This window comes from Rhinolophus sinicus, linkage group LG01 (assembly GCF_036562045.2).
Source record: "Rhinolophus sinicus isolate RSC01 linkage group LG01, ASM3656204v1, whole genome shotgun sequence".
Taxonomy (NCBI): Eukaryota; Metazoa; Chordata; class Mammalia; order Chiroptera; family Rhinolophidae; genus Rhinolophus; species Rhinolophus sinicus.
The window spans coordinates 208,863,576-208,877,831 of record NC_133751.1 but is presented as its reverse complement, the minus strand read 5'-3'; the positions used below and the strand labels follow the sequence as shown (position 1 = coordinate 208,877,831).

Here is a 14,256-nt window from a genome sequence, read left to right as displayed (position 1 = left end):
GGAGTAGCGGTTCTTGTTCCTTGCCCCATCTACCACGAAGAACAAAGACAGGGCCTGGTGGCCTCTGTGGATTTTGGAGATGGTGTCACCTCCTTGGCATTGTTCATTTACGGGGTGGCTCAGAGGCTGTTAGTTCTGAGTGGCCCAGAGCACAGGTGGGCTATCTAGCAGGTTCATGGGCTGGGGTGCCCGTGGCACAAAGGGCACCATGTGGCATTTCTGAAAAACTCTAACGTGGAAGCTGAGGTTCTGCCACAGGGAACTACTTGCTGTTCAAAGCGACGCATCTGGTAGGATGTGGGCCTCAGGGGAGAATAAACCCTGGCCAGGAGATCCTCAACCACTAGGTGACCTGAGCTGCCCATCGTGAGCTGTGTGTTATAGGCTCCTTGCCTGTGATCTGAGCAGGAAAAAGCAGTAAAAGGCATGAATAATTGGAAAGAAGGAGTAAAACTGTCATTATGCATAGACAGCTTGATTCTTTACAGAGAAAGCCCTGAGGAATCTACAAAGAAACCACTAGACTTTGTGACTTTAGTAAGGTCAGAAGATACTGGGTTAATAGACAAAAATTAGCTGTACTTCTATATATGAAAAATAAACCACTGGAAATGAAAATTTTTAAATACCATTTACAAAATAGCAAACACCTAGAAATACATCTAACAAAAGCTATGTGAGACCTCTACACTGAAACTAGAAACATTGCTACATATAATTTTAAAACACCTAAGTTAATGTTTAGGTCTTTAAATTTTTTTTAATTAAAGATGTGTAATACCTTGGTGATTTCATTGTGTTTAACTTGATACATAGATTTAGTGCAATTCCCATCAAAATTCCAGCAAGCTCTAGACAAGATGATTCTAAAACTTACATGGGAATTCAAAGGACCTAAGGTAAGAAAAACAATCTTAAAACAACAAAATTGGAGGACTCGCACACCTTGATTTCAAGACTCATTAGTATAAAGCTGCAGTATTTAAGCCAGTTTGGCACTGAACCAGGATAGATAAATACAGCAAAACAGGGTGGGGAGGCCAGAAACACACCTGTACATATGGTCAGTTGACAAAGTGGCCAAGTCAATTGGACGTGGAAACTAAGTGTGTACCAAACGTTGCTTGAACAACTGGATACCTTCAGCCTGGATAAAATCGAACTGGGACCCATTTTCCACTGTGTGCACAAGATTAACGTGACATGGATCATAAAGCTACACACAAAAGCTGACACTGTTGTTTCTAGGAGAAAACAGAGGAAGATATCTTCAGGACGGCAAAGTAGCCAAATGTTTCCTAGACAGGATGTGAACAGCACAGACCATAAAAAATAAAATAAAAAGGGATAAGTAGGACTTCATCCAAATTTAAAATATCTGCTCTTTGAAAGACATGATTTAGAAAATGAATAGGCGGGTGGCCAGTTAGCTCAGCTGGTTAGAGCATGGTGCTAATAATGCCAAGGTTGCCGGTTCAATCCCCGCATGGGCCACTGTGAGCTGTGCCTCCTTAAAAAAAAAAAAAAAAAAAAAAAGGCAAACCACAGAATAGGAGAAAATACTCATGCACACGTATCTGACAGAATTCAGAATCTATCAAATAACTATCACAAAACAGCAATAAAAAGACAAAAATCAAATAATGAGAGCAAAATACTTGAGCTGACACTTCTCAAAACAAGATACACAAATGGCCAACAAGCACATGTAGAGACGCTCAACACCCTGAATCATCAGGAAAATGCACATTCGAACCAAGTTAGTCTCATGCCATTAGAAGAAAAGACAACACGGCGAGGAGGCGGGGCTGCCGGAACTTGCATACTTCTGGTGAGCTCCTGTGAGGGTGGAGAATGTTGCAGCCACCTGAGAGAATCTGCTGCAGGTCTTACAAAGTTAAACCTATGCTGACGTAGGACCCCACAGTCCTCCTCCTAGTGATTTACCCAAAGGAAATGAAAGCGTGTTCACACAAAGCTTGCATAAGAATGTTTACACAACCGTATTCGTAATGGCTCCCTGTTGGAAATCACTCAGAGGTCCATCAACAGTGGACCAATGAACAAACCGATTTATCCATACAATGAAATAGCCCAGGAAACGAACACACGTGCTCCCACAACCACAAAGTGCTAAGTGAAAGAAGCTGACAATAGAGAGAATATACTTTGTGATTCCTTTTTTGTGAATATACTTTTGTGAACTCCAATTACCTCATTGTGGGGATGGAAATCAGATGGGGCTGGGGGTGTTGACTGGCTGGGGAGCTCAGGGGAGCCGCCACTGGATAGTACTTGTACCTGAATTCTCATCTCTGTGTCTGTTTCTGGGGAAGCCCAACCAACACAGGGCTGCCCTTGGAACAAAGGCCAGAATCTTCAGGCTGACTCACGTGGCCCTGCATGTTTGGCCCCCAAACTCTCTGGCCGCCTCTGGAAGAGCCCCTCCCTGCCTTTGCCTTCTGGATTTCAACCCTCTGGTCCTCTACGCTCCTGTGCTGATGACAGCTATGATGTGACAATGTCCCATTAGTGCCCATCTGTCCTGGTGGCCAGAGCACTGCGGGGTGGCCGGCCTCTGGTCTGCTCAGGGCCCTACCCCAGTGCACCTGGGTGAGCAGCAGGGACAGAGCCGGGCCAACCTCTGCTGCACACAAGGACACAGGGCATATTAGGCTGCACAGTCCACCCTGCTCGGCCTGCCCCCGGGGGTTCTTGGGATCAGTGAGGACCTGGAAATGCAGGCGTGGCTGACTGCCTGAAGCATAACCTTGTCCATTGTAGGTCAGAGGTGGGCCTGGTCTGAAACTTGCTGCGAGGGAGAGGTTGAGGGAAACCCTAAGTGAGGGGCAGAGTTAAGGGTTCGAGGGGGCCAAGCCAAGGAGGGAGAGGAGGCTGAGGCCCTCCCAGGCTTGCCTGTGTGTCAGGTCCTCCCAGGCACAGGTCCTGGCTGTGTGCTCTGGGCACGTTCTGCCCTTGTCCACGACTCAGGTCACACATCAGCCCTGTGGGCCGTGGAGCTCCCCTGGAGGCAGTGTGTAATGATATGTTTTGCAGGTGTGAGAGCTGGGGTCTCTGCACACCTGGACCTCCAGCCCCAGAGAAGCACCAGGTGAGGATCTGCCCCCTGAGTTCGCCCCAACGGAAGTTCCTTCCTGCCAGACTCTTCTGCAACCCACCCCCACACAGTGAGGACAGATGACCACACGGTTCTTTATTGAGTATTCCCAGGCCAGTGACCTGTGGGGGCTGTAGCTCATTTGGAGGAGCTATGGATCCTGAACCCAAAGGAACCATTTCTAGAAAGTTCCAGGAAGGAGAAGGGCCTCCTGGGCTGGGTCAGCAGCTATCCTGCCTCCTCCAGCCCATCCGTCTTGCGGAGTCTAAGCCTGCACCGCCTGCCCCTCCAGGAGGGCGTGGCCTGGTGGCCAGGTCACAGCTTGTTCCGGGGGCAGTGCTGCAGGGCCTGCTGCAGGGCCTCGGTCACTCGGTCCGCATTCTCCCGGGTGGCATTGCAGCCCAGGAGGCCAATCCGCAGCACCTGGGGGGCAGACATGGGCCTCTGTGTGTGCCCTGAACCATGTGGGCTCCCCCAACGAGAGCATCACCACCCTGGGTACACCTAGGGGGCCGAGAGCTGCCTCCAGCCACACGGAGCCCCCCAGACCCAGGTAGACCCACAGAGCGTGAGAAGGGCATCTAGGGTGGCGGTCAGTAAAGGCCACTCAGAATCGCCAGCTCAGTGGGAACAGCTGGACCTGGGCACAGGACCTCCGCCTGTGACACGACAGGAAAGGACATTCTGGGTGGAATAGGAGATGCTGCACTCCAAGACCTCACCAGCTGGGGGGAAAGTGTGACACCCCCCCACACACACACACAGATCCCTGGGTTGGGAGAGGGTGCCCCCTTCTGGATGCCCTGCTATCCTGGGCCCTCTGATGACTGCTGACCTTGTCTGGGCCTGGACAAGGGTACAGTCATGGCCCCTCCACATGGGGCTGAACCTAGTTTCTGGGACCCCTCCCTCACCTTCCCCAAGGAGGGCCCAAGGCCACCCGTGATCTCGATGGAAAAGTGGTCCATTAGGTAGTTGACAATGTCCCTCCAGTCGTAGCCAGCGGGCACAGCCACGGTGGTGACGGTGGGCAGCCGGAGTGCCTGCAGGACAGGCTCGGTTCATCACTGTCATGACAGCTCGGGGCCTGCCCTACCCCCCTGGCCTCAGGCTTCCGAAGGGGGTGGGGAGAAGGGGCCTGAAAACAGTGAGGTCACCTTCCCCCAGCAGCCACCCCCACCCCCACCCCAAGCCAGTGACTGGCTAGGGCTCTGGAGACCAATGGGTATCTTCCAGCTCAGAGATCACCCATAACTACTCCAGAGGGCCAGGCTTTGGAGAAGACTGGGGGTATTGAACCAAGTCCTAAGATCCAGAGTCTAGGGAGCCATGGCAGGGACCACCCCTCCAGGACTGTCCCCACTCCTCCAAAACCACAGGACCCTGTGTCCATCTAAAGGGGGCTGGTCAAGAGCTGTCCCCTTCCCCACACCCGCTTCCCCTGCCCCCTGCCCTTGCACCCCATCCTCTACCTCCTGCTTCCTGCCCCCTGCCCTCTAACTTCTGCCCTCTGCCCTCTACCCCTGCTCTGCTCCCAGCCCCCTACCCTCTACCCCCTGCCCTATGCCCCTGCCCCCTGCCCTCTGCCCCGCTCCCTACCCTCTGCCCCCTGCCCCTGCCCCTGCTCCCACCCCCTGCCCCCTGCCCCTGATCCCCTGTCCCCACCCTCCGCCCCTGCCCCCTGCCCCCACCCCTGCCCCCTGCCCCCTGCCCCTGCCCCCTGCCCCACCCCCTGCCCCTGCCCCTGCCCCCTGTCCCCACCCTCTGCCCCCTGCCCCTGATCCCCTGTCCCCACCCTCTGCCCCCTGCCCCTGCCCCTGTCCCACCCTCTGCCCCCTGCCCCTGCCCCTGCTCCCCTGTCCCCACCCTCTGCCCCTGCCCCTGATCCCCTGTCCCCACCCTCCGCCCCTGCCCCTGCCCCCTGTCCCCACCCTCTGCCCCTGCCCCTGATCCCCTGTCCCCACCCTCTGCCCCCTGCCCCTGCCCCCTGTCCCCACCCTCTGCCCCTGCCCCTGCCCCCTGCTCCCACCCCCTGCCCCCTGCCCCTGCTCCCCTGTCCCCCACCCTCCGCCCCCTGCCCCTGCCCGCCCTCCTTACAGGATCCTTCACGAAGAGCTGGAGACCCAGCCCCTGTAGGCGCCCTTGCAGGTATGTGGTAGCATCCCGGTGCTGCCGCCAGCTGTTCTCCAGGCCCTGTGCAGGGAGAGGGCACCAGGTGGGCAGGGCAGGGTCGGGGGTGAGGAAGCTGTCTGGAATCCACAGCAGGGGCAATTCAGCTGGGGAAGACTCCTCTCCTGGTCTGGACTCTGAGCCCCTGGAGAACCCCTTTGAGCCCCCAGGTTTGGGCCCTGGCTCTGGCCCTAGGCACTACCTTGGGGCAGGTGGAAATAGTCTGGGTCTGGGAGAGGGAGAGGGGACAGCCAGCTGTTGGCTCCTTGGGACAGGTGAGGTGGGGAGCTGGGGGGAAGGGGTTTGTGGGCCACACCCTGCCTCCTGCCTCCCCAGCACACTTACCCCCACAATCCGTATCCCATGTGGACCCACCCTCTCCCTGTCTTCAAAGTCACCCCCTGTGAGCACACGGCCCAGCTGGGTGCTGGTGACCGCCACCTCCATTCTAGCTTGGCCCTGGGTGGTGGCTTTATGAGCAGACACAGGGCCACCTGGCCTCCGGTGCAGCTCTGCTGCCTCACGGGGAGGCCGCCCACAGCCCTGGTCTCTTTCTGGCCTCTGGACCAGGGGCTGACAGTGGCCCCTGGGGGACATCAGGACGGTAAAGGCAGGCCATGCTGCGGGTGGGCCATGTGTCCTGCCCTGTGTGGACGTTGCCCTGGGCAAACGTCACCCTGTCTCACCCAGTTGTTCCTGCCAGGCTCCTGCCCAGCACGGGAGCTGGGAGAGGCTGTAGGAAAGTGGGCAGGCGCTGGAGTTTAGTGTCACTTTACACTCATGACTATCTCCTGGCCCTTTCCCTCCTCTCAGCAAACCTCGCCTCTCTCCTCAGAGCCCTCACTGGAAGCCTCACTAAGAACTAAGGTGTCAAAGCCATCCGGGCCCCATCACCGCATCTGCCCACCCCAGGGCTTTGTCCTCCTGGCCCCCCGCCCACAGCCAGCGCTGCCCCTCCTCCCTCACCTTCTCCGCTATGAGGGCCAGGCTCTCTCTCAGGCCGTACAAGCCGATGACTGGCGTGGTGTGATGGTATCTGGAAGATAGGAAGGGGCTTGGTCCAGCATCACTGGGCGGGGACGGGGCAGCAGCTTGGGGTACCCCAGCCCCAGCTTGGTCAGGCTCCCTGACAACAGGGCTAGTTCCCTTCCCAGTTTGGAAATTGTGGACTCAGAGCTGGACGGGCAGGTATCTTTGGGGGGAGCAGGGCTCAGAGGGGCTGGCAGATGCAGACACGGTGCTGGCTCCCAGCTCCCTCCAGACCCCCCTCAGCCCCAGTGGCTCCTAGAAGCTCACACTGCACCCAGTGAGGCCCCTGGGTAGGGCCAGGTCCCCATGAATGACATAAGGTGTCCCTGTCCCCATGAGTGACATAAGGGGCCTTGGGTTACGGCCAAAGCCAGCTCACAGAGCCCTTGCTTTATCCCTTCCTTTGAGCTATGGGCAAACCGAAGCCCAGGGATGGAGAGATGTGGCCAGTTCCAAAGTGTCTGATGCTGCAGGGGGACTTCTGCAAAAAGATGGGGGGCATGCTACTGCCCTGAGCCCCCAGGCCAGGGAGGAATGGGGCAGCTTGGATGGGGGCACTGATGGGGGGCTCAGAGCCCAGTGAGTAAAACTGCTGAGGGGCTGGGGTAGTGAGAGACCCCCCCCCATGCCCCAGCCCCCCGGCAGTCCCTCCCCTGCCGGCTCACGTCCTGGGCTTGTTGTCACAGCCCCAGAAGTTGGCCAGCCACTTGACGTCCATGTAGAAGGAGTAGGGCTTCGTCTTCCGCGTGTAGATCTTGTTTCTGGGGAGGAAAACCCGCCTGAGCACCTGCCTGTCCGGCTGGCGAGCCTGTGGGGCCGTCTTGCCAGGCCCTTCTGTTTTGCAGCAGTAAGACAAAAGGGTGGGAGCCTCAGGAAGAGAGCCAGAGGGGTGGGGACCCCTCGGGTAGCCCAGTCGTGCTGGCCCTTGGGCCTGGCCTGCACCTGTGCCACTGGCAGTGGCCCTGTCATGTGGGGATCTGGCCTGGCTCTCCCTTCCCAGGCCCCTTCATGGAGTCGTCCTGCCTCGCTCCCTAGGTCAGCGAAAGGTGACCACCATTTAAAGACAGGAGGGTCGGCTGCACTGGTGAGTCTAAACACATTGAAATGACGGGGGAACCTGAGGCTTGGGCCTCACCTGCCCTGGAGGCCACAGCACCTTAGGGTATAAACTGTGAAGCTGGGATGGCATTGAGGGGCCTCGCAGGTACCCTCGCTTTCCCGGGCTGGCAATCCAGATTGGCTGAGCAGACCGGGCCTCTGTGCCAGCTCTGGTGTCAGACGCAGCTACCTCCTCAACTCGCCACGCTCGTCTCAGGTTTCTCGTCCACACACAATTCCTGATCTTACCCCATATCGTCTCTGTTCCAGTAAACGGCACCAATTGTCACCAGGTGCAGCTGACGGTAATGGCCTGCTAGGGCTGGCCCCCACCCCCTCCCCCAGCCCATCCTGGCCTGCTCAGGGTTTGCACACTGGGGACATGGGGGATGTTGGGGCTGCAGCAGGGAGAAGGCGGCGTGTGCCCCACCCCGTGGAGCAACTCCTGCATCAGCTCCTAAACGCTGAGCCGGGCTGGAGGCAGCGGGGGCTGGTACGGGACTCTAGTCCTCGGCTTGAGGCCGGGAAACTTCTGGAATGCCAGGCCCTGCACCCCACACACAAGCTCAGGCTCCACAAGGAGTGTCTTCTGGAGGCCCTCGCCCTCACCGTGCCCCTGCCACCCGCTCCGAGAGCCAGAGCTTTGGCACCCATGTCAGGGTAGGCACCTGTCTGGGTTGGGCACCTGTCCGGGGTGGGTAGGGAGCATTCTAGAGGCATCTCTGAGCATGAACCAAGGCCCTTCCCTCCCTCGCTCCGCTGCTCCCTCTTGGGGCCCATCTGTCCTCACTGCACACCCAGCCCTGGATTGGGGGTCCAGGGGTCACTCACTTGGCCTTGTCACTGAAGGAGATGAGTGAGGTGCCCGGAGGGCCGTTCAGGACCTTCTGGGAGCCCGTGTACAAGACATCAATGCCTGTGGGGGTAGGGGGTACAGGCTCATGAGAGGCCGAGCACCACCCAGGGTGGGCTCATTCCCGTGGGGTGTCCCTCCAGCCAGGACCCAGCAAGCCAAACACAAGTTTTGGGGAACCTGGGGCCCCACCATGCAATTGGTCTGGAGCAAGGGGGGATAGCCTTGTAGGACCAAGCCTGTACCCTGTGGGATCTGACGCTATCTCCAGGTAAATAGAGTTCAATTGTGGGACACCCAGTTAGTGTCTGCTCGGTGTGGGGAGACCCACACTCTGGTGTCAGCATTGCGTGGTGAGTGTGGTGGGAGCAGAGGGACAGGAGGAAATGGAAGGGTTTCTTTCCACACCTTGAAGTCCTCGTGCTGGGACCTTTCACAGAAAGCCCACAGCTTCACCACCTGGGGGGGCCTTATGGTTCTAGGCAGCAGTGAAGGGGGGGAGGAGCAGGGCCGTGAGGCAGAGGACCCAGTGCTGCCCCACCTTAGGGGCCCACAGGGCCAGGCCCAGTATGCCCCCCTGGCATAGGCAGGAATGTTCCACAGTTTATTCCTATGGGCCTAGGACTGGAGAGAACCCAAATGTCTACCAATAGGAGGGAGAAGTGTGGTGTGTTCACATAGGCGGTGGAAACTGAAGAGCGATGGCTTAGACCACAACACGGCGAGTCTCATGGACGGAGGTCATGTTGGGGTCTACAGAACCCATGAACCCATGCAGTGCCAGGAGGGCAGAGGCGGGGAGGGCATCCGGGTTGAGTGCTGCCCTGCTGCTGTGGGATGAGCACCCTGGGATCTCAGGCTGCTGCCTCTTAGTGTGGCTTCTCCCTCCATGACGGGGCAGGGGTGGCTAGCCCGGGAGGGGCAGGGTGGCAGCTCGGGGACAGCTCTGCCACCCTGCACTGTGCCCTGGGCCCATCCCCATGTCCTTCCTTTCACAGCAGTGGTGGAAGGGCCATCCGATCAGTCCCCCCTTCACTGCCCCGGAAGGCTTCTCTGGGCTGGCCTGCAAGGTAACTCGAGCACGGTGCTCTCTGTGTGTGACAGGCTAGTGGGGCTTGGGGAAGATGGGGAAACTGAGGCCCAGCTGGGCCCAAACGCATTCTAGCCCCAGCACTTCTCCCACCAGCTTCTCCTGCAGGGGCTCCGAGCGCCTCCCCAATGTTATCCTCGTGGGAGCTCGTCTTCCCACCTGCCCCCCACATCCGTGCCTGCAGCCTGGCAGAAACACTGGTGTTGGTTAGCTCCTGGAGCCGGTCCTGCCCCAGCCAGGGCTCCTGTGGAGACATGCCCCCACCCGGCAGGCGGACGGTGGGTGAAACCTTTCCAGTGAGGGCCTTCTGCTCCCTCAGAGCCCACTGGCTGGCTGGGGTGTCGGGGGCACATCCTTACCTTGCTGGTCCATGTGGATGGGGACCCCACCCAGGGATGCTACCGAGTCCACCAGGAGCAGGCAGTTGTACCTGGGGTGGGGTGGGGGCGTCAGCAGAGTGCAGCAGGAGGGGCTTCAGCTCCCCCCTCCCTATGGTGTTGCTGGAGGGGCCGTGAGAGCCTCTGGAAGCAGAGGAGCCTTCCACCTCCCACATGGGGCCTCCCCTGGACTCAGACCCAGGACTGGCTCTGCGTGTTAGCAGGAGGAACCGCAGAGCAGAGCAGGTGTCACGGCCTCGGGGAGTGCCACGGTCCCAGGATCCACACACACAGGGACATGTGAGCGCCGGCCCAGGCAGCCTGTGGTCCTGGGGGTGCCAGGGGCTCTGAGCTCAGGCCCAAGGGTCTGTGCAGGCTCCAGGGACTGGGCGGCACGCGCCTGGGCCTCCCTCTGCCACTGCCTGCTGACTGCAAGTTCAGAGCCGGGAGGACAGGGTCCAGCACAGCCTGAGCCAAAAGCTTTGCTTGTCCTCCACCTCCACGCTTCCTTAGAAAAAAGGCGTAACGAGTGCCACCCTGGGCACAGAGGGACAGGTGGATCCATGGGAGTCACAGCCCAGGTTATAATCGTGAGCTTGACTCACTGGACAAGACTCGAGGGACAGGCTGTCGGAGCTGGGGCTGTGCCCAGCGGCCCCCACGGACCCTGCCTGGTTGTGGGGTTTTTCTCCTTCCAGCCTGTGGTCAGCCCTGCAGAGCAGGAGGTCACAGGAGGGAACCCACCCCAGTCCAAGGCCCTGTGTGCCCCCGGCTGGGGTGGCGGAGGCTAGAGGAGGGAGGTCGAGGGCAGGAGGCTGCCCTGGTGCTCTGGGGTCTCAGGGTGAGGTGGGAGAGGGCCCGCAGTTTCTGGGACCTGGACAGCTGGGCCAGCACCAAGCCCTGCCCAGCAACAGGGACCGGTAGGCCGTGGGCCCTGGGGCGGGGGCACAGAAGGGAAGAGCCCAGCCAGACTCAGCACAGTACGGGGGTCTCTGGGAGGGGCCTGCACCCCACACCACATGACAGAGGCTGGGGGGAGAGTACAGGACGGGGACTCTGTCCCCCCCTACCACCTGTGCAGGAGGGACTTGTCAGCACCCCCTTCCCCACCCCAACCTGGGCTGAGCTGTGCTTGGCTCCACCCCCAGCATGGCCACCTCAGCACAGGCTGACCTGCGGGCACAGGCTCACCTGCGGGGACAGGCTGACCTGTGGGCACAGGCTCACCTGTGGGCAGAGGCTCACCTGCCGGCACAGGCTCACCTGCGGCAGAGGTCCCCATAGCCGTCCAGAGGCTGCAGCACGCCGCTGGAGGACTCCCCGTGGGTCAGGAACAGCAGCACTGGCTTGTGCTGGGCCAGGGCCTGAGGGGGACAGAGGTGACAACTGTGGGCAGAACCAGTGGGGGCAGGGGCCTTCCCGGGCCAGCCAGCGCCTCCCAGGGGACTTCTCCTGGTGAGGGCAGGGCAGGATCGCCCCCCTACAACACTCCTCCCTGCCATGGTTGGTGCAAACACTCCTGGTCTCTGTGTGTGCTGGGCAGCTTGGCTCTGCAAGGAGGGCTTCTTCCAGGAAGAAAGGGAGTTTCTTCCAGAGACCCAGGAAAAGTGCCCTGTCCCGTTGGGGCCTTGGTGAGGTCAGCTGAGTCCCCAGGATCTGGGCTGGTGGGACTGACTGTGCCCAACAGAAGGGGCTGGCACCCCAAGTGTTGGGGCCTGTGCTGCTAACCACCTCTTACCTCTGGCCGCTCCAGCCCTGCTCACAGGACAGGGCTCCTGTTTCCCTGCTGGGCAGGAGCCTCCCTATTGGGCTCCTCACCTGCTCCCAGTACCGCAGGGTTCTTCCTCGGTGGGTCACCTAGCGCCTCCCAGCCCCGAGCTCACACGCTGGCAAGCCCCCTCCCTTCCCCGGGGCCAGCGTACCCCACCGTACCTCCTCCACCTCCTGCAGTGTGTAGTGGCCTCCGGGGTCCTTGGTCATTGGGTGCACTCGGGCTCCTGGGGGCAGGGGCAGAGTGAGCAGTGAGCCACCCCCTGACCTGGCACATAGGGCAGAGGCCAGTGTCAGGGACAGAAGCCGCGCTGAGCAGGCCGGATGAGGGCAGGGACCTGCCACCCCAGCCCCAGCCACTGCATGGAAGGGGAGGATGGAGTGTGCTCAGAGAGCCTGCTCTTTGTGAACCGAGGTTTCGGGGTGCCCTGGATGAATGTGGTATCAGGCTCAGCTCCACTGTCCCTTCCTCAAGCTGCCGTCCCTGAGCCCCGCCAGGCCAGGCGTCCCCAGCAGTCCTACACTAGAAACAAACGAATATTTGCACAGGACCGACCTGGCAGGTGCTTCTCAGCAGAGGGTGGCTATGGAGGGGCCACGGGTTTGATAAGGGAATGAAGGACGGAAGGAATGGATGGAGGAGGGCCTGAGCAGGCTTCGCCCCCTGTTGGGGCTGGGGGCTCCAGGAAAACAGGCCCTTGTTCTACTCCCTCTCTTGGAGCCCTGTACCCCCTGCACATGGAGCCCCAGAGCCATATGTAGGAGGGGTGGAGGCCCCAGGACCATGCAAGCTTCAGGGGAGGGCCTGAGGCCAGGTGTGTGGGGTGGGGACAGGGCAGGGGCCTGTCCAGGCCGAGCAGCAGCAGGCAGTCAGAGCCATGGAGCATGGATACCGAGCTCCACCTGGGGTCCTGGCCTCTGGGCCCCCTTGAAAACCAGTGTGTGGGCCAAAGGGGACCAGGTGAGGGGTCAGGCCCCCCCTTGAGCCATCAGACATTGTCCATTAACCGGACGGGGTTCGGCCATGTGCGGAGCTGACTAATGCAGGAGTTGCATGATGTTTCCAAACGCTGGCTCAGACATTAAACCCAGGGATCACCCTGCTTTTGGTTTTGTCTCCCTCTTTAGAATTTTCATTCTAATCCTCCATATTTTGTGACTCCAGAGAGAGAGCTGTTTCTGAGATTTTGAGGGGGGATTTCAGCCTCTGAAACCCTGTCTGTGACAGAGCAGAGGTGACACCTGGGGACCCCAGGGAGTTGCGGGAGCTGAGACTGGAGTATTCCTTGCAGTGCCCTCCCTTGTGCTCCAGAAATAGCTGTCCTCAAACTCAGGGAGACCAAGGGGTTGGGGGCCCCTCGAGTATCCCAGTGCCCAGGCTGGCTGGGAGGTGGAGGCCACACAGGGAAGGGAGGTGGGGGCTGCCAGGCATCCAGCCAGAGGTGGGAGACCTTGGGGAAGGATGGAGCAGAGCCACACCCCACCCTCTGCTCACTCCCTTACCAACTCGCTCGCCGATTTCAGCTGCCCGCTGCCCCCAGATGCCATTGACTCCGACTAGGAAGGGGTCCCCGGGCTCCAGGAGGTTGACCACGGCGGTCTCCAGGACGCAGTGCCCCGAGCCGCTGACGGCCAGCGTGAGGGGGTTCCTGGTCTGGAACACGTACTGGATGCCTTGCTTGATCTCGTCCATTATCTGGGGGGGTGGGCGTATAGGTCAGACCCGCTCCTGCACCCCCACGCCGGGAGCAGGCAGCGGGGCGGCCGCTGCCCCTGAGGCCCACCTGGAACATCTCCTTGTGCATGTGGCCAATCATCTGCAGGCCCCCGGCCGCCAGGACGCGCGGAGCCAGGTTGGAGGGGCCGGGCCCCAGCAGCAGCCGGCTGGGCACCATCAGGGGCTTCAGCAGGGCCTCCGGGGGGGCCACCAGCAGCTGGTGCGAGGCCATGGTCCGCACCCAACCTGCCGCCCGGGGCCCCAGGGCCGCACTGGCCGAGGTCAGCGCACGCAGCATTTCCCAGCTGGCCCCGCGCTGGACGCTGGGCGCTGGACGGCGGTCAGAGGTGAGTCCTGGTGGAAGGGCTCCCGCTCCGTGGCTCCTGCCCTTGTTACCTGACCCTTGTTAATGCTTATCCTGCGTGTCAGGGCCTGACAGCAGGGCTGTTGAACCCTCAGCTGGGGAGGAGGAGCGTCCGAATCCAGTCGATAAAAAACAGAGTCTGGAGAGCTGTCCTCTACTTGCCGCCCCTCCTCGGGGCTCCTCTCAGCTGCCGGGGTGGATGCCCAGCCCAGCGCTGTGCTGGGCCCACAGGGTCCCCGAGTTCTTCCCAAAGCACCAGAGAGCGAATAATTCAGGCTCTGCAGGGCTTACAGTCCGCGTTGCCCATACTCAAGCTTGTTGAGGCGCAAAAGCAGTGGTGATGGCGTGGCTGTCTGCCAGTAAACCTTTATTTACAACACAAGCTGTGGGCCAGATTTGGCCCAGCTGAGGGAAAGACTCCATTTAGAAAATCTATACGCCCTGTGCGTGTAGAAACACAGGCGTGCACACCAAGGACACGGTCATTTCTGATCCTTTTGGAAATCAATATTTCCTCCGCCCCTCTGTACCCGCAGCCCTGAGGATTGGCATTCACACGTGAACCAGGTGCACGGGATGCCTCCGCTTGCTGAGTCGACAGGTGTGTAGAATAAATGCAGGTCAAGGCTTCTGCAGAAGCTGCCAGACCCAGCTGAGGGCAACCTGCCCAG

The 14,256-nt window shown here is 59.9% G+C and overlaps 1 protein-coding gene across 2 annotated transcripts; it reads right to left on the bottom strand.

Moving 5' to 3' along the window:
• Positions 1 to 3,199: 3,199 nt before the first annotated feature.
• On the bottom strand, positions 3,200 to 13,918 carry AGXT (alanine--glyoxylate aminotransferase). 2 transcript variants are annotated; one of them, XM_074316293.1, is made up of 11 exons: positions 13,289 to 13,918; positions 13,008 to 13,200; positions 11,667 to 11,731; positions 10,998 to 11,098; positions 9,717 to 9,787; positions 8,246 to 8,330; positions 6,982 to 7,077; positions 6,254 to 6,323; positions 5,216 to 5,363; positions 4,033 to 4,161; positions 3,200 to 3,541 (listed from the first exon to the last, which is right to left on the bottom strand). In XM_074316293.1, the coding sequence occupies exons 1-11, from the start codon at positions 13,517 to 13,519 to the stop codon at positions 3,384 to 3,386; spliced, it is 1,347 nt and encodes a 448-aa protein (XP_074172394.1). In that variant the 5' UTR covers positions 13,520 to 13,918; the 3' UTR covers positions 3,200 to 3,383. The 2 variants fall into 2 exon arrangements, with proteins under 2 accessions (XP_074172394.1, XP_074172396.1); XM_074316295.1 differs by having other exon boundaries at positions 5,216 to 5,311.
• Between the last annotated feature and the right edge of the window lie 338 nt (positions 13,919 to 14,256).